Source organism: Eurosta solidaginis, chromosome 5 (assembly GCF_040869045.1).
Source record: "Eurosta solidaginis isolate ZX-2024a chromosome 5, ASM4086904v1, whole genome shotgun sequence".
NCBI lineage: Eukaryota > Metazoa > Arthropoda > Insecta > Diptera > Tephritidae > Eurosta > Eurosta solidaginis.
In genome coordinates, this window is record NC_090323.1 from 180,747,230 (window position 1) to 180,767,456 (window position 20,227).

Below are 20,227 nucleotides of genomic sequence, written 5' to 3' on the forward strand. Positions count from 1 at the left end.
AAATAAGCAGATCCTACAGGCTGCCGGATTACTGTAGCGTTTTCCAAGCGGAAATATTAGCCGTAACCAAAGCAGTAGAAACCCTGGAAGAGAATAGCGTAAGCTGCAACCGAGTTAACTTTTATATTGACAGTCAAGCAGCAATTAAGGCAATAAGCAGTCTCTGGAGAGAATCGGGGCAGGGAGAAGCATACATCTATATTGGGTCCCAGGGCATATGGGAATAGATGGGAATGAAAAAGCGGACGAACTAGCTAAAAAGGGTGCATCCCTTGAAGCTTGCTCCGTAGATGTCCCAATTAGATTGGGCGAGATTAAGCGAAGGCGAGAGGTGCACATGATCGACCAAGCGGGAAAGGAGTGGGTTCAAGAGCGGGGCTGTAAAGTGTCGAAGATTATGTGTAGGTCTTACATCGTTAGACTAACACAGTTGCTCCTATCATTAAAAAGGGAGGACTGTATACTCATGACGGGTATTCTGACTGGACACTGCCTTCTGGCGTCACATGCCTTTAAATTAGGCTTGGTCAGTGATAGCAGATGTAGGAAGTGCGGGTTGGAGGAGGAAATGATCGAGCACGTTCTGCGCTCGTGCCCTGCACTTGCCAGGCTAAGGCTCCAGCTATTAGGAGTGATACATCTGTCAAATATAGAAGCAGCAAGTGGCTTAAGTCCTAGGAAGCTTCTAGTATTTGCCAAGAGGACGGAGTTATTTTATAACATAGATCCTGGTTTTTGATAGGGTTTTTCAGTTTGGTCGTTAAAACAAACTTCTAGTAACACTACGGACTCAATCAGTCTATGTGAGGTCCTCATGGACCGGCCAGTTCAGCCTACCTACCTACTTCAATCTCTACGTCCTATTATATTAATTAGTCTAGACTCTCTACACAGTCAAGGCAACTGGTAGTAAACTACCTCGCAACTACATAGTATAAACCTCAAGCCAACTCTCTTTGTTTCACATAAACAGCTTGTATCTTTCATGTTGTTGTTGTTGTAATGTATCTTTCATATTTTGGTTCAGTCTAAAACTATTTTAAATGCAACCAGAAACGTTCTAACTCAATTAACTGAAAATAATTTAAGTTGCGCCCGTCATTGTGGACGAGTATTCGAGCTAGTAGGATTATTCCAACTATGGTCATTTCAGCATTATCCAAAGCTCCAAATATCACTTTACAAGTTTTGACTTCGTCTGGAAGTTATTAGTCAGACAATTTTAGATGTAGATTAGTACTCTTACTGAGTACTTTGGTGTTTCACTACAGAGATGTGCACTGAGCTTTGTGATATGTACTAAAATACAGCTGCATATTTTTAGGCACAACGAGTTGACTACAATTCAATACTCACCACGAGTGTGTTGATCCCCTGTTCCCCTGTGTATTCTGAAACTGGTCTATAAATATCGCCCCACTCAATGCTTTTATGCGATTCCAACAGAAAACTTGTTGTTTAGAGGTAGATCTTAATCTACTATATATCAATTTTCAGAAAAATTTTCCCGAATGTTGGCATATGTCAGTCAAAGTCTTGAGACAACCAGTGCATAATATAGGTCCCTAAACTTCCAATTTTATCTTCGGCAGGTAAAGCCGTTCTGTTTTGTTTACTGTGCGAAATAAAGCTGATGTGTTTCACCTCCAGTCCTGCAATCACTTTTTCTGTCTTCTCTTCTCCAAAGATCTTGATTAATGTGGCTTCCAAGTGGTACCCAGTTTGGACAACTTGACAATGCTCGAAGCGGAACATTTTCACATTGTTTGCGGTTGTTTTTATCCTGTAGACTATCTGCAAACCCCTATAAAACTGAGCAAATTCTATTTAATAAACTGTACAAGATCACAGGTCCAGGCCACCGTCCATTGGTTCTATCGGATAGATTTAAATACATTGTCATTACACTTCATAGCAATCTTTCAGGGAAGCTCAGCATGGAAGACTCACCTAGTAAAGCCGCAGTCGTCTCGTACCGTTGCTGTGGGTGGTCAATGTGGGTCGCCTGCTTTTACGGATCAAAAGCTGGGAATGGTGCAACGAATAACCCTGATTGAAATGCAACAGCAACTCTAGTCAGTTTTTGATGCGAAGCATACAGCTAAGCTTCTATTGCTCCCTGAAGTCTATATCTCAATGGTGATTGGATTATTTCTACCAAGTTCAGGCAGCGTCCAACCAACTCAACCTGACCAAAGCTTGGGTTATATTCAAACTGATTTTTAATCGCCATTATAAGTTATGTTAGGTGGTTACTTGAAGGTCCGTTGTGATACTACATAAGATAACTGTGACATATAAGCTATAGCGATGGAGTCTCGCATAAGATCGGCCTGAATAAGTGCTTTTGAGATCCTAGTGAGCTTCCGGCGAGTTCTGGCAAAAGCTGGACAGTCAAGCAAGAAGTGATTCGATGATTCCACATCATCACCCCCTTTTCCGATGCAGCAAGAAGCATTTTCCAGTATGTTGAGACGTACAGCATAAACTTCTATTAAATAGTTACCCTTAAGAACCCCATTCACCTTTGAAGACAGAGCCTTAGTAAACAAATTAATTTTGGCAGATCACTGCGATCCACTAGCGTTTGCGTAGCTTACTCGAGGCCCATTTATAGAAAAGCATACCACAGTCGCTGCTGTTATTAGGCAACTTAATAAGGCGGCTTACGTCAAGCTCCTGCCAGAAAACTCCCTCTCAAACCTTCCTCAGCCCACCTAGTTACTAAGTTCAAAAACTTGCCGCTGGGAGTGATTAACAGGTCATCCACATAGCCACTGTGGCGATTTTTTTGCCAACCTTTCTCTAGATTATGGCACCTCCCCACTCCGCTGTGAAAATTATGTTGCACAGAAGTTTATTCATGAATTCAACCAGAGCCCCCTCGACTATTAGGGTACCGGGGCAATATCAACGGCCGCCTGCAGGACTTTGTTAAATGCTCCTTAAATGTCAATAATGGTTTTTATAACGACCTTTTTTCAATTACGTCGCTACAGCAAAATCACAGGAACAAAATACTACAGATTCGACTACGCTCTCTTAACGGTACTGCCCTAACTCTGTCAAGGAGAGCCAAGTATCTGGGCATCGAGATAGACAGCATGCTCAGCAGCAAATCTAATATCGAACGTAAGGTCAAAAAAGCTTACATAGCCTTCTTTCGGTCAGAGAATCGTCAGCAGAAAAAACTGCGACCGTGGTCAGACCCATACTAACATATGGAGCCATAGCATGGTTACCCTCGGAAGGGTAACAGGTGCATTAAGGTCGTTTCCAACTGACGCACTAAAAGGGCTCCTAAACCAGCTATCTCTGGACCTTCACACATGAGAAGGCAGTAAGACTTTGTAAGATAAACTACCGTTCGACAGAGTGCAAAGCAAGCACGCAATTTCAATCTTCCCCGACTGTTCCAAATCGGATTGCGGTGTTGGTGTGGGTGTCTTCTGCGAACATCCTAAGGTGCTGCTGTCTATTCGTCTACCCAATTTTTTTTCTCTTAGTCTCGTCGAAGCGGAAGTTCTGGGTATAGGGAGGGCATGTACACTCCTGTCGCAAAAATGAGTGAGGGGGCGCTAGGAGTGCTTTGTTGAGTGTTTACTAAGATAGCCACGCAGCGCTTAGCCGCTGAACTCCCCCATCACTTCTTCTAAGCCCGTCAGCAGCTGCAAGACACCGCTTCAAGTAGCAGCTAACTTCGCAAACATAAGCCTTATATGGTTATCTGGTCACAGGAACATCGAGTCCAACGAGAAGGCAGGCGAATTTGCAAGGTCAGAGGCACTGCTGGAGTCTGCATTTTCAACATACATCAATCAAAAGAAGCATATCTACACAGCAGATTCAAAGAGTAACTAGTCTGTAAATGGTACTATCCGTACAACTACATGATATTCACGCAAACCTTGCCGAATTACGACAGTAAGAGAACAGATGACCTACCAAACAGGTCAAGTAAAGAAATCTTAAAAAAAAAAAAACAGTTTCGCACTACCTGTTTGAATGTCCAGCTCTAGCACACACTAGGTTTCTAACTAAGAGCAGTTTTATACTGTCGGAACATAAGGAAGAATGCCCTGTATAAGATATCAGCAAGTTCCTTGTCTGCTCCAAATGTTTCGAACAATTACCGAAATAAGCAGCAATTGGTTCCAAACGAAGTTTGCATCAAAAGGGCGCCCCGTGCGCTACTTGAGCTGAGAGCTTTGGTACCCTGGTGGCACAGCAACCAACCAACCAACGCCGCCACTGACAGTTCCTCTAATCCAGGTATCAGCATTCCATGGCATAATTGTGCTCTCATTGCGTATGCAAAACGGTTGATTGAACTTGCCGGGCAATCACTTTAAATTTTTGAATGCCCATGCTCTAAAAAATATTTTTCTATCAAAAATGTAAACAACTTTCTTTTGTTTTTTTCACATTTTTTTTTTTTTTATTAATTTCACATTTTTCATGTATTTATTATATTAAAAATTAAATAAGTGCTAATAGCTAAAAATAAAAAAAATTAAATTAAGTAAAAAAGTTTTCAAAATAAAATAAAAATGTAAGTAGACCAAAACATCAAATAGTAAACAATTAAACAAAACATAATAAACAACATTTCTCTACGAAAATAATTTTTCTCATAGCGTTAATATCAAATCGAAAAAAATTTGCGAGCAACTTTTTTAAATACAAATAAGCGATTTCCTGGAAGTTAATTCTATATCAAACAAAAAAATTTATTTAAAACCATTTTTTTTTTTTCGTGGATTAAACAAATATCAAAATAACATAGTAAACAGAACAATTTCCAAATTTTGTTTGCCTTTTTATAAATTAAGTACAGATAAATAATGTTTTGTGAAAAGAAAGAGATAGATTCACACATTCTCATATTATATAATAGCTAATATTTAGGCCTAAGAGTATTTAATAAATTTTTTTTTTTATCAGTTACGTTTTCATCATATTTTCTAACAATCTCTTTCTTAACAACATTGCTCTTTTTTTCTTTCCTTATGCCTTCTTATAGTGCTTTACATAATTCGTTTCCATTATCATACACCGTAAAAAATATGAAAAAAACATGAACTGAACAAATTCGGGAACTGGATGTACAGGAAATTGTTTAACAAAGTGCAACAGCAGGATCAGAAACTGGATAAAGTTGAGGATCACGAACGGGAGCGGAACGGGGATTGCAGGATGAGGATGTGTTGTTGTAGATTTGTATGGCTTTGCAGTGTACTCTGATGTGTTATGTTGTATTAGGAAGCAAGCGTAGGAAATAGAATCAACTCGAAGGCTCGTATTACCCAAGAACGAAAACAGGATATATGGGTTGATGGTTTGGGAAATTGGAGCATTGTTGTTGGCTGGTTGGTGTTGTTTTACGTTGCAGTGATGTCATTTAACATACGACGACAATATCCTTGTTTAACTCAGTTTACTTCAATCCTGAATTGAATAGAATAGATACGAATGGTATGCATGTATGTGTGTGGATGAGTTTTTATTTAAAGTCGCTAGGTCAAAGTTGCGTTATCATGTCGTTATGGCGTTTGTTATGTCGGTAAACTAAGTTTGTATGTCATAGCTCTGCGTTCATTTGTCCAGTTTATTTATGGCATACGGTTAACTAAGTAATTACGTTAAGTCATTAAGTTTTGGGGTTACGTCACTAAGTTATGGCGTTGTGTCATTTAGTTATGGCGTTGCGTTGCGGCATTAAAGGATGTCGTTACGCAACGTCATTACGCTGCATCATTTAGTTATGGCATTACATTATAGTGATACCTGTCGTCATTAATTTATGGCATTGCGTTGGGTCATTTAGATATGGCGTAACGTTTCTACGCTTACTGATGTCGATACGTCATTAATTGATGTCGTTAAAGTACGTAATTACGTTACTAAATTTACGTAAACTATCTACTCTTTTACCTTACGCAGTGACGTTACGTTCCAACGTTAGCGTTTGTCTACAAATTTAAGTTACGTCGTCTCGTTTTTTAATTAGTAAAAGCTTAGTTTATCTTTTCTACTTCAATTCACCGTTAATGCTTTTACGTTTTTCATTAGTTTACATATTTAACGTTACGTAAATACGTAAGTGTTGTTTTACGTATTCAATCTACGTCATTGCGTTTCTTATTTAACAGCACCTAAGTTTTTCTTTTCCTCTTGACTTTCAGATTCCGTTACTGCTCTTACTTAACGCGTTTGCTATTGTTACGTTACGATATTAAGATAGTGTAATTTTACAAACTTAAATTACGTCGTTTCGTTTCTTATTTAACAGCAGCTTAGTTTTTCTTTTCCGCTGCACTTTCTGTTTCTGTTGGCTCTTTAATTTTTGCTTCTTCTTTTGCTGCTTCAGCTGCTGGTTTCTCAACCAATTTCACGTCGGTTGTATCAGTCTCAGTTGGTGCCTCAACTTTTTCGGCTTGTTTCGTTTTCTCGCTCTCTTTTTGTTCATTCTCTGTTGGCTTTTCTTGTGTCTCTTGTGCTTTTGTTTCTTTCGCTTTTGTCTCTTGCGCTTTTGTGTCTTGCGGTTTCGTTTCTTGCGCTTCTGTTACTTGCAGTTCCTTTGTCTTCTCTTCCTTTTTTAACTCGTTCACCACTTTTGCGTTCTCTTTTTCAGTGACTGTCGCCGCTATTGCACTCAATTCCTCAGCCCCTTCAGTTTCGCGCTTCTTTTGTAATTTTTCGGGTATATTTTGTGTACACGAACACGGACACATGCATTGATCTTTACGTGCTCCACTTGTGAACTGACTGAAGCTAAACGGTATAGGTGCCGGTTGTACACCTAATGGGAAAGGATCGACATTTTGCTGATATCTATCATTTGAGTGTATTGCATTATTTTCACCAACACCACTACATTTCTCATAAGCTGATTGTGGTAATATGATGACAGGCATAAATGCTATTACAGCACCTTTAGGTATCTTATCCGGTGCGTAAGATGCTGCATAACCGGGTGTTTGTGGAAATACTGGCAATTGTTGTAGTAAGGACATTGAATTTGTTATACCACCAAAACTGGCTTGACCAAATGATGTTGTGGTTGTAAATTGTTGTTGTTGACTACTTGTTGCTGGTCTACCATCCGTACAGGCGCAAGCTGGTCCGTTGTTCTGGCCTGTTGTTGCATAGGTGGCAACAGCGGGGCGGCGTGATGTTTGATAGTTATTGCTGATGATTACATTTTTCTCTACTTCAGCTAGACTTGGATAACGTGGACCACCTCCAAATGGCTGCGCAGGCTTATAACCTTCACTAGCGATTGTGTTTACTTCTTCAGCAATCTTTTGTCCCTGCTGATTGCTAGTTGTTGTGGTTGTAGTGGTTGTAACTTTTTGTGTGGTTTGTTTTGGTACACTATAGAAACCGGGTATTTTTCCATATGTTGTTTGAGGCATAATTTTATTTAAGGTGCTGGCGCCACTTCCACCGCTAGAGCCAACGCTATAACCGCTGTAGCTGGAACCTCCACTGTATCCAGCACTGCCTTTAGGGCCATCGCTACCAATACCACCAACACCACCAACACCGCCGATACCGCCAATACCGCCTACACCGCCAATGGGGCCGCCTCCACCGATCGCGCCACCGCCTTCAATATTTTGTGTCGTCTGTTTGTCCGTATTTTTATTGAACGTGCTTGTTGTTGTTACTTTTTGAATTGTCTTTGGATTTTCGTATTTGTAACCGTTATCGTTTGTTGTAGTTGTCGTGGTTATCTTGTAGGGCTTCGGTTCTGGTTGTTGGGTCTTCTCAATAGAAACGTCCTGTGGTCGTTGGAAGGTATTCGTTAGAGGACCACGAGTTGGTGGTAGATATTGATTTTTTTGTTCGTATGTTATAAACGGTTTTTTCGTATTCGTATTCGTATTTGTCGTTGTCGTTGTGGTGGTGACGATTTTATTGGTTGTAATGGATTTAGGAGGAGAAGGAGAAGAAGAAGGAGGAATATATGTTAATTTAGTTTTATTAAATTTATTATTATCATAATTAGATTGTGTATTTGTGTTAGTGTTTATGTTGGTGTTGGTGTCTATTTTGATGTTGTTGTTTGGTATGATATTTGTGTTTTTCTGTGGTGTTTGTTGATTTGGGTTGGTGTTTGCTATTGTTGTTGTTGTAACTTTTTTCTGTGCATTATCATTATTACTATTATAATTTTGCCTAACATATGTTGTTGATTGTTTTTGTGCTTTTTGTGTAATTGGTGTATATTGTGTATTTTTCTTTGATATGTCACCACCTTCCAAAACTAATGATGATGATTGTATGGGTTGTGGTGTTATTTTACCAGTTTTTGCGATTGGTGGCAAATAGCCAGGTGTTTGCTTATTTGATTCTCTTGGATTTGTTAGCTGTCCTGGTCTCAATTGTTCCGATAATATATCTGATCCAAATTCAGGTCCGGGTCGTGCTGATCCAGGTGGGCCGGGTGGTCGGGGACGTGTTGGTCCAGGTGGCCCAGGTGGGCCGAATGGTCCGGGACGTGTTGGTCCAGGTGGTCCGGGTGGGCCGAATGGTCCGGGACGTGTTGGTCCAGGTGGTCCAGGTGGTCCGGGTGGGCCGAATGGCCCGGGACGTGTTGGTCCAGGTGGTCCAGGTGGTCCGGGTGGACCGAATGGTCCATTAGGTCCTGGTCCAGTTGGGCCGAATGGTCCTATGGTGAAATACATTAATATTGACACACACAAATTATATTAAGGCTAAATGTTATGTTGACTTATATAAAGGGTGTTCTTTAAACCATTTAAAACAATTTATTGCATTGATTGTTCAACTATATTTTCATGGCAACAAACACCTAAGGCAAATGCTCATTGAGGGAAGTTTTATTAGTACAAACGAACAAGAACGCCCTATTTTAATGCAGAAGATTGGAATTACACCTATCTGCATCACTTGTAGCCGACCCGTATTCAACAAATCAATAGGCCTGTGAAAGCAATTGTGTTTATTTTACCGATGGCTTGCGTTTTCCAGTATCGTCCTAAGTAATGTGAGTTGAAAATCTTTTGGCCTCTCGGATCCTCCATAGAGTGACATAGAAGCAATAAAAAAGATACCACCTAAAAATTATTGTACTAAAGTTAGTAAGGTTATATATTATTGAGGTAGTTCCTAAGCAATCCTGGAAACGATTATTTTATTTTGGAAAATGCTAAAGCTATCCCGTAAAAGTGCTAAAATGGTTCGGAAAAAAATCTCGAAGCCGTCTGTTTACATAAGTCATCATATATGCCAAAGAAGGCTTAAAATAATCTAAAAAAATACTATAACAAGATATCAAAGCCGCTGCAATCTCGCAACGACCTTGAAATAATCTCGAAAAAAATTCCGAAATTGCGCAGAGCGGATCTCGAAAATAATTCCGAATTTCCCGTGGAATAATTCCAAATTTATTTATTTACTAAAATTTATTATAATTTATATATAATTCTAAAAAACATCTTAAATTATCACAAAAACTATCCTGCGCCCCCCATGAAACGATCGGTTCTTAAAACAATCCTAAAACAGTTCAAAAATCATACTCAAATAATTCCAAAAAATACCGCAATATTCCCGAATTTATACAAAAACAGTTTTGAAATTATCCTTGAAACTATTGCATAGAAGTGTAGGAATTACATCAGAAAAACTCGCAAACAACAACGAAATAGTTCCGAAAAAGGTTACAAAATGATTTAAAAAACAATAACGGAACCCTCTTGAAGCGATCTTGAATTTCGAAAGAGTCTAAAAATTTGCAATCCTTAACGACTGTGTATCTATGCCGAAACATTCTTGAAAACGTTTCGATACATTGTGGAGGAAATGGGATGACCTAGAAAAATCGAAGTGTTCATGTCATATGAGTTAGCCGGACTAATAGCTCAATTAGGGCTATCTCTAGAACGTATTACATCTAGAACCGGTGACGTGAGGCGATCAGTTTGATTATTTGAAATTTTATTTAGGATATATCTGTACAGGACACTGCAGACCTAGAAGCCAATGCACAGACTAGGCATCCTTTCGAGACGACTTTTTCAGCTCTATAACATAGCAGATAAGACTCCGGGGCCACTCTTCTCGAGTTCGATGCCATTTCCCTTAAAGGAGTAAAACGTCTTGGCTGACCTTAGATAAAGCATAAGCATATACACTCTTTTAGTCTGAAAAAATTTCCTTATTTTTTAAAGCTCTATATCTGTATGAAGTGCTGTGAGAAGAATTGAACAAAATACATCCGAGTTCTAAGTGCTATCTTCACATCCAAATTCCAAATATAACTATTTGTACGCCATTTTCGCCAAAACTTATTTATTATTTGGCTAATTTTAGCAATTCTGGGTAGTTTAAATAACTGCTAATAGTATTTTTTTATTCGTTGAGATCTATACCCCAGTTGCTCTTCCTATTTTCGGTGGTAGCTTTTAATAGCAGATATATTTTTTCGTAAAATGCAAACTCTAAAAGGAACACCCTTCATAACAAGAAATACATGTAAAATAAACATATAAAAATAACAACCTGGTGGTCCTGGTGGGCCGGGTGGTCCGGGTGGACCCTTTGGACCGCCAGGTCCTTTAGGGCCGCCAGGTCCTTTAGGACCGCCAGGTCCGTTAGGTCCACCTGGACCGCCTGGTCCGATACCGCCGCCATCTCCTACACCGCCATTGCCGCCAAAACCGCCAAAACCGCCATCCGGGCCCATTGTATTAATATTTGGTCCATATGGTCCCACTACATGCACATATGGTGGAGCTGGTGGACCGGTTGGGCCTTCCATGTGAACGTATCTACCTGAATCATCATGAATATATTGACCTTCTCTAATACCTAAAAAAAAGGTAAATTAAAAAGAAAAAGAATAAACATATAAGAGTTTGTTTACAAAACAGCACAATATATATTTAAATTACCTTTAAAACGACGATCTGGGCCTTCATAATTACCTATGTGAAGAAGGAGTAGAAAGGTTGGTAAAGAAAAAATTGTATTAGTAAACCAATTTTCGAAATATAATAAAAGGAAATCCGTAATGTCTATGTATATTTTATTTACGAAATACTTTATCTACTTTTAAAACGAGTATTTATAGAGCTACAATAAACTTACAACATAACTACAACAAAATTATATCAACACTACAACTATGGTTATAAAATGTTCTCTAGAAAATCTACGCATCAAAAACTACTACATTTTTCACTACTCCTTCTAAAAGCTACCTAACCACTGAAATGTTTAATTTACTGTTAAATTAAAAAATATGGCTTTATAAATTAATAAAAAATATTTTGTTTAGAATTTATTTTTTCTACTTAGTGTTAAGATCTAAAAGCTATAAGCACCAGCCACCACTTGACTTAAAAACATATAAGGTTAATATGCATGTGTGTATGTGTATGTATAGAAATTGCGTTAGTAATTAGTAAAAATAATTATGTGAAAGCATAATATAATTTGCCACGTGAATGCACAGTTGTTTACATAAAAGCATGTGCAGCTGATAATATTAAAAAAAAAATCTTCAAATTTTCTTAAGATATTATTTTAAACAATAGTTATTCTCTGACCAAACAAATTTTACAAGAAACAAAAGAAGCATTAATTCAGCGAAAAAAATTAATTATTATATTAATATTTTGTCTTCAAGACCAAGTTTATTATTTTTGTAAAATGTATATTTTACAAGTTATATTATATTAAGTTATTATACATAGGAACGGAGTAAATTAGAAAAAATTAAAGTTCATAGACCGTATAGCCGACTATTTCAAAACCCATGACGGTTTATCATCAGCGATCCACACATGGAAGGTTTCTTGAACTTTGTTTTTGTTTTTTTTTTTTTTTAATTTACTCATTTTCTGTGTATAATTATTTAATATAATGTAACTTGTAAAACATACATTTTACAAAAATAATAAACTTGGTATTGAAGACAAAACATTAATATAATAATTAATTAGATACAGACCAGTAAAACCAAACATAACGAAAAAAATGAATGAAATTAAATTTTAATAAAAATAATATAAGAAAATTTTAAGTACTTCCTTTATATAAATGGGCAAAAGTCAGCGAAAAATGTCTGCTTATATAAAGAAATATTCTTGCTGAAATTTGATTTTTAAATTTTGACATAAAAATTGCAAACATATTTATGAGAAGTAAAAATATAAACGTGGAGCGCACACACTCAGAGAAAAACGCCATTCTAAAATCCAGCACCCCGGACTCAATTCAAGCTTTTCATATTCTTACTTTTTGTTCTTGAAAAACGAACGACCTGTTCTCAAAACGACAACCTTGTTCTTGAACTGACAACCATTTTCTTCAAAATAGAACGGCTGGTCTTAAAATATGAACAAATGTTCTATTAATGAGAACAATGTTCTTAAATTAAGAACAATGTTCTTAAGTTAAGTTAAAGAAAAAAGAAACGGTATAATTCGTGTGCACTACAATGTTAAATACAACATTTGGCACAAGTTACCAAGCAGTTGTATAGGCCCAGTGGCTATGATGTTGCGGTTGTGATCGTGTGACGGGAGTTCGATCGCCGTCAAACTCTTTTGAAACAATTGTTTTATTCTATTTTTTTAACTCTTATTTTTCGTTCAGCTCCATTCACAAATGCACAGGTAATTCTCAAACTTGTTATGAAATGTTCTAAATATATGTATATTCAGATTGCATTATCAAATAAGAAAAATTTCTCGATAGGAGGAATATATGAAAATATGCGTATTATGCGTTTTTTCAAAAATTTTTGGAATTTTAATAATAATTTGTTTTGTTATTAATAGTTTTTATTAATGACGAAAAAATTATTTATTAATAAAAAATAAATGAATTGGTGCCTACTTGAAAAAAATACCTTCTCCACTCCCTCCAAATATGAAGCACAAACCGTTCTTGAACTGACACCGAAAAATGTTAAATCGACCACAAATTGTTCTCGAAGCGTTAGAACGCAAAATCTTAAATCAAGCCCAAGTAGTGCTTGAAATGAGCTCAGAAGGTACACACATCAATACCAAAGTGGTCACAAAATACGAACGGTGTGCTTGGAAAAACTGTTCTTAAAACAAGCCCATCGGTCACGAGTTAAGAAAAAACGTACTTGACCGACTTTTGTCAACGAATGTTCTTAATTTTGAACGTGTTTCGTTCGTTTTAGAACGATTTTTAGTCTGAGTGCATCATTTGGATTGGAAAGCTGTTAGGAAAGGAAATATTATTAGTCAGTCAATTGTGCTCCACTTTTATATTTTTACTTCTCATAAATATTTTTGCAATTTCTATGTCAAAATTACAAAATCAAAATTTAGCAAGAATATGTCTTTATATAAGGACATATTTTTCGCTGATTTTTGCCCATTTATATAAGGAAGTGCTTAAAATTTTTTTATTTTATTTTTATTTAAAATGCTTTTCTTCAGTTTGTCTAGTATATTCATTATTTTGTATGTATTTTTGATTTTTTAGTTTTTAATTGTTTTTAAAATCTTTTGCTACATAATTTGTACGTGTAAAGGTGCAAAAATTAAGTTTTTACTACTTTTTTATACTCAGTTGAGCAGAGCTCACAGAGTATATTAAGTTTGATTGGATAACGGTTGGTTGTACATACATATATAAAGGAATCGAGATAGATATAGACTTGCATATATCAAAATAATCAGGATCGAAAAAAAATTTGATTGAGCCATGTCCGTCCGTCCGTTAACACGATAACTTGAGTAAATTTTGAGGTATCTTGATGAAATTTGGTATGTAGGTTCCTGAGCACTCATCTCAGATCGCTATTTAAAATGAACGATATCGGACTATAACCACGCCCACTTTTTCGATATCGAAAATTTATAAAAACCGAAAAAGTGCGATAACTCATTACAAAAGACAGATAAAGCGACGAAACTTGGTAGATGGGTTGAGGTTATGACGCAGAATAGAAAATTAGTAAGATTTTGGACAATGGGCGTGGCACCGCCCACTTTTACAAGAAGGTAATTTAAAAGTTTTGCAAGCTGTAATTTGGCAGCCGTTGAAGATATCATGATGAAATTTGGCAGGAACGTTACTACTATTACTCTATATGTGCTAAATAAAAATTAGCAAAATTGGATGAAGAACACGCCCACTTTTTAAAAAAAAAAATTTTTAAATTCAAATTTTAACAAAAAATTTAATATCTTTACTGTATATAAGTAAATTAAGTCAAAATTCAACTCCAGTAATGATATGATGCAACAAAATACAAAAATAAAAGAAAATTTCAAAATGGGCGTGGCTCCGCCCATTTTCATTTAGTTTGTCTAGAATACTTTTATTGCCATAAGTCGAACAAAAATTTACCAATCCTTCTCAAATTTGGTAGGAGCATAGATTCTATGACGGTAACTGTTCTCTGTGAAAATGGGCGAAATCGGTGGAAGCCACGCCCAGTTTTTATACACAGTCCACCGTCTGTCCTTCCGCTCGGCCATTAACACAATAACTTGAGCAAAATCCGATATATCTTTACTAAGCTTAGCCCACGTACTTACCTGAGCTCACTTTTTCTTGGTATAAAAAATGGGCGAAATCTGACTATAACCACGCCCACTTTATCGATATCGAAAATTACGAAAAATGAAAAAAATGCCATAATTCTATACCAAATACGAAAAAAGTGATGAAACATGGTAACTGGATTGGTTTATTGACGCAAAATATAAAAATAAATAAATAAATGTAAGGCGCGATAATCTCCGAAGAGATCTAAGGCCGAGCTTCTCTTCCAATTTGCGTCGTGCTCCTCTTGATTTTTCCCTACAAATTGGCCGGACGGGACCTACATGTTTTATGCCGACTCCGAACGGCATCTGCAAGGCAGATGAGTTTTCACTGAGAGCTTTTCATGGCAGAAATACAATCGGAGCGCTTGCCAGACACTGCCGAGGGGTGACCCCGCTTAGAAAAATTTTCTTCTAATTGAAAAATCTTATTTCTAAAATTTTGATGTTGCTTTGCCCGGGAGTTGAACCCAGGGCATACGGTGTGATAGGCGGAGCACCCTACCATCACACCACGGTGGCCGCAAAATATAACTTTGGAAAAAACTTTGTAAAATGGGTGTGACACCTACCATATTAAGTAGAAGAAAATGAAAAAGTTCTACAAGGCGAAATCAACAGCCCTTGGAATCTTGGCAGGAATACTGTTAGTGGTATTACATATATAAATAAATTAGCAGTACCCGACAGATGATTTTCTGGATCACCTGGTCCACATTTTAGTCGATATCGCGAGAACGCCTTCACATATACATCTAAGGGCCACTCGCTTTTAAAACCCTCATTAATACCTTTAATTTGATATCCATATCGTACAAAAACATACCAGAGTCACCCCTGTCCCACCCTAATGGCGATATCTCGAAAAGGCGTCCACCTATAGACCTAATGCCCCCTCCCTCTTAAAATGCTCAGTAACACCTTTCGTTTGATACCCATATCGTACAAACATTCTAGAGTCACCCCTGGCCCACCCTAATGGCGATATCTCGAAAAGGCGTCCACCTATAGACCTAGTGTCCACTCCCTCTTAAAATGCTCAGTAACACCTTTCGTTTGATACCCATATCGTACAAACATTTTAGAGTCACTCCTGGCCCACCCTAATGGCGATATTTCGAAAAGGCGTCCACCTATAGAACTAAGGATTACTCCCTTTTAAAATACTCATTACCACCTTTCATTTGATACCCATATCGTACAAACACATTCTAGAGTCACCCTGGCCCACCCTAATGGCGATATCTCGAAAAGGCGTCCACCTATAGACCTAATGCCCACTCCCTCTTAAAATGCTCAGTAACACCTTTCATTTGATACCCATATCGTACAAACACATTATAGAATCACCCCTGGTCCACCTTAATGGGGACATCTCGAAAAGGCGTCCACCGATAGACCTAAGGCCCACTCCCTCTTAAAATGCTCAGTAACACCTTTCATTTGATACCCATATCGTACAAACAAATTCTAGAGTCAGCCCTGGTCTACCTTTATGGCGATATCCCTAAATGGCGTTCATCCATAGAACTATGGCCTACTCTCTCTTAAAATACCCTTTAATACCTTTCATTTGATACACATGTTATACAACCACATTCCAGGGTTACCCCAGATTGATTTTCCTTATTTTGTCTCCATAGCTCTCAACTGAGTATGTTATGTTCGGTTACACCCGAACTTAGCCTTCCTTACTTGTTTTATTTTGATTATAAGTAGTTATTTACTATATTTACTTTAACGCCTTTTAAAATTTATTATACATTTTAAAAATTTCTATTTTTCTCAATTATTCAGATTTTATAAATTTTCCAATTTAAATACGTTTTATTCATTATCATTACTGAATTTTCAAATTTTTCTTAAATTGTCAAATTTCTCATGTATTTAACATTTTTTAATAATTTTAAATTTTTTATAATTTGTTGAAGTTTTATAAATTGCTAAATTTCTATAAATTTTCAAAATTTGTTAACCCCAATTTTTGCGGGATTTTAACATGCTTTCAGTGAAATTGTAGACACGTAACGTTTATAAATTTTCCTTGTTTTTTTTTCTTTAATTGTTTATTTATTATTTTCTTAATCTGCTGCTTGATTAAATAAAAAGTCTTCCCCAATGATTCTAGTAATGTTTTATAAAAAAAAAATTTTACATTTTTTAGGAAATTGGTATTTTTATATATTTTTAAATTTTTGTGTAAATCTTCAAGTTTTAATAATTTTTGAGTTAACAAGTTTTTAGAAATTTTTATAATTCCTTATATATATTCAAAATTTCTTGTTGCTTTTAAAATATTTTTCTTTAAAATTATAAACTTTTAAAATTCATGGTTTTGTTTGAATCGGCTAAGTAACTAAAGAGGCATTCTAGAATAAATAAATAAAAAAATTATATGATTTATTAATTTAATAAAATTTTTTATTGGATAATTTTTATAAATACTCTTCAAAGCTTGGAATTTAAGTTGCATTGTTGTACAGCATATAAAGGAATATACATATTTTCATTAAAATTAGCTATTACAAAATTGGAAAAGTATTTTAAATATTTTGAGCAATTATAATTTAGGCGAAATTATCGAAGTTTTGGCTAGAAGAGATACAATTACATATATGTATGGTGATAAGGGATGCTGATAAGAGATTTTTATACACATGTGTATGTAAGGCATGTTTACTACCACCATATATGTAATACTTCTATATCACTACTACAGATATACAACGAGAGAAGGATACAGAATATCAAGGCTGTCGTGAAATTTTTGTAAAAAAGGGGCATAAATATATGTATATTTCAACAAGCCGTCTATCACCGATATACTCAATTGCAAAAATTATTTGTCTAAGCATGAATTCAGACGAGCTTTGACGGATGAGTCATATTGCAACTTAAAGACCCACGCGCAGGGATTCGAGGATTATATCTCTTCATTACGAGATGCTAATGGCACCCTTCTGGTTCAGTCTGGCCGGAAAACAGGATTTGTTTTTATGATTGTTGCTTTAAGAAATATTTTGTCCACTATTTGAGAAGCTTAAACAATTTGGCATGACATACCTTTTAACTTATAAGCTTTCACAATACTTCCAGGAAACCTCTTTTGCTGCAGTTAGGGCAAGAGGTGGTTTCAACAACAATCCCAACGCAGTTCAATTTAAAAGTGCACGAGTTAAGTGCGATTGAAAGTGGGAATTGTACCTTCGACGGCGTATCCATTCTAGAGGCGTCATCAGCGTCTACTAGTATCCTTAAAAAAAATAGCGAGGTAATAGATTTCGAGTTAGCAAATGTTTATGTTAACACGATGTGGGGATTGTCTGTATATGTGGACAATGTTCTTCGTACTGCTGGCTATGTTGCTTGGAAGGTACAAAAGAAAATAAAATGTTCCACATGATGAATGAATTTATAGGTGAATAAATGCCTTTACTTTCAGCGCACAAAAATAAAGGTCCGTTTGTCGCACCATCTGAGGACATATGTAATATTTGTAGTGTCAGAGAAAGTTTTAAGACAAGTTCTCAAGGCATTCCCAATTGGAAAGGCAAAATTTAGTTTTATAAATAAAATTTTTCAAAATACAAGAGATGCATTCTCCAATAGTATCATGGACGATCACATAGCCATCGAAAATTTATTTAGCAATGACATCTTTAATAATCACCGGGCACAGCTCTGTAAGGAAGTAATAAGTTTTTATTTGAATATTCGTTTGTTTTTTGAAACGAAAAAAAGCACGGACGAAAAAGAGTATGTTAGAAAAAAATTTACAAAATTGATATTACTTCAACACCAATAGCAGCCAGCCCAGTACTCATATTTTGTTTACTTTATCAAAAATTTACTTCATTAAAAAGCTCAAAATAAGTAAAATTTTGAAACGTTTATATATCGTTTGTTCAAGCTAATTCACTTTAAATTATTTTTAAAAACGTTTAAAGAAATGCTTGTCGGGATGTACATATGTATAAGTGTACTTTTATACATGTATATTTGATTTTTTTTTCATTTCAAAAATATGAATTCTTTGCCCTATTTTTTTTTTTACTATTTATGTAAATAATATACTTTGTATGGCCTTTTCATTGTTTAATCGACTAAACTGAGATTTTGTAACAATTAGTATGCAGAAGTTGGGTTAAGGGGATAGTGACCCGTTGTCTCCCCTTTAATACTTCTTTTACACGCGCTACTACAATTCACTAATCCTAACAAAGCCCGCGCATGCGCAAAACATACATTTGCACAGTTTCAGCAAATAATGATTGACAGAAAATTTGCACATTAGGAAGATAGGAAGGTATTGATATATAAGTATTATATATATGACTACCACCAATAAATGCTTGCACGAAAAATGAATTCAAATGAACGATGGTATGCAACTGCGGTTTGCGTTCATAAGCTTTATAGTGTGTGTGTGTATATGCTTATATGTATGTGTGAATGCAGGGTTTATGTACATATGTGGTGTAAATGGTAATTGCAACCAGTCACAGGATACTGTTGAGTGTTGTATTTGTATGAACAGCTTATTGAGCCTTCCATGCAACGACTATGTGTCGATGTACGAATATGTTTATATTGTACACTCTGTGACTAAATTAGGTATTAAGTGTAAAAAGTGCGATGAGTCTGTGATGGATGCATCACTAGAACGAAACGACTCCAGCAATCGTTCAATATATCTAAGCCACTAGCTTTCCCGCCTGATTTAGTTTTGCCCGAATTTTGGCTTTCATGTATTTTAAAATTTTGTTTGCTCTTCTCTGCCTCTCTCTATCTTTTACTCTCTCCCTCCCCCTCTCTCTCTCTCGCTCTCTCTTTGACACAAACCTAATTTCAAATAGTGCGCTCGAACAGATGCTCAAACCATTGTATAGGTTTAGAGGTGAGATATGTCTATTTCCTTCTCTTTTTAGGACACTGCCGTTTGACGATGTACGAACTGTCAAAATTACTGGAGTTGCTACTAAAAATTAACAACAAAAAGGAGCGGAAATATGGGTTCCTTAATGGTAAAGTTTTTTTGAACAAATTTAGTATCAAATGCATCCAGGGACCTATCGAAAATTTTACACAAGTCTTAGAATGGGGTATCCAAAAACGCGGAGTTAAATCAAAGTTAAGAGTCCAAACACGGAAGTAAAGTTTTTCCACCTGCACAGCTGCTACACACACTACTAAAATACAGCTACTACACTATTTTGTACCAAAGAAGTACAATGCTGACGAATAGCATTAAAATAAGAAGATAGAACAAACATAATGCTCAGGTGAGTGTAGTTGCGAACAAACAGCTGATACATATCTCTCTTTTAAACCACACAAACTACAACGCTCTTGACCCAATGTACAACGATGTTCACTCATCGAACTTCAACAAAGCAATCTATATTCCTCCAATAAAAGCAACACCACAGCAAGCGCATTAGGTAAAAAAGAAATGCTGCACTTTAAAAACACAGCGGTAGATATAAGACTGAATTAAAAATGGGCTCTGGCCATTGCGCACATCTATTCTGTGGGCATTTACTGGAAAACAAACAGTACTAGAGATCTCCGCCTCACAGTACAGGAGGTGGATTTTGTCTGCGGGTGCACATTCGTGTTCACTAATCGTTCGTTGGAATTGAAAAGGGAGGACCACT

At 36.3% G+C, this 20,227-nt stretch overlaps 1 protein-coding gene across 6 annotated transcripts in view; it reads right to left on the minus strand.

The window, feature by feature from the left end:
• Positions 1-4,406: 4,406 nt before the first annotated feature.
• Positions 4,407-20,227, minus strand: part of frm (farmer) — a 123,717-nt gene continuing 107,896 nt past the window's right edge. For 5 of the 6 annotated variants that reach the window (XM_067786338.1, XM_067786335.1, XM_067786334.1 and 2 more), the window contains exons 6-8: positions 10,926-10,958; positions 10,534-10,842; positions 4,407-8,677 (exon numbers count right to left, since the gene is read on the minus strand). In XM_067786338.1, the coding sequence (XP_067642439.1) occupies positions 6,297-8,677; positions 10,534-10,842; positions 10,926-10,958 (2,723 nt within the window). In that variant the 3' untranslated portion in view covers positions 4,407-6,296. The remainder of the gene's footprint in view (positions 8,678-10,533; positions 10,843-10,925; positions 10,959-20,227) is intronic. The other variant, XM_067786339.1, reaches the window with a different exon arrangement.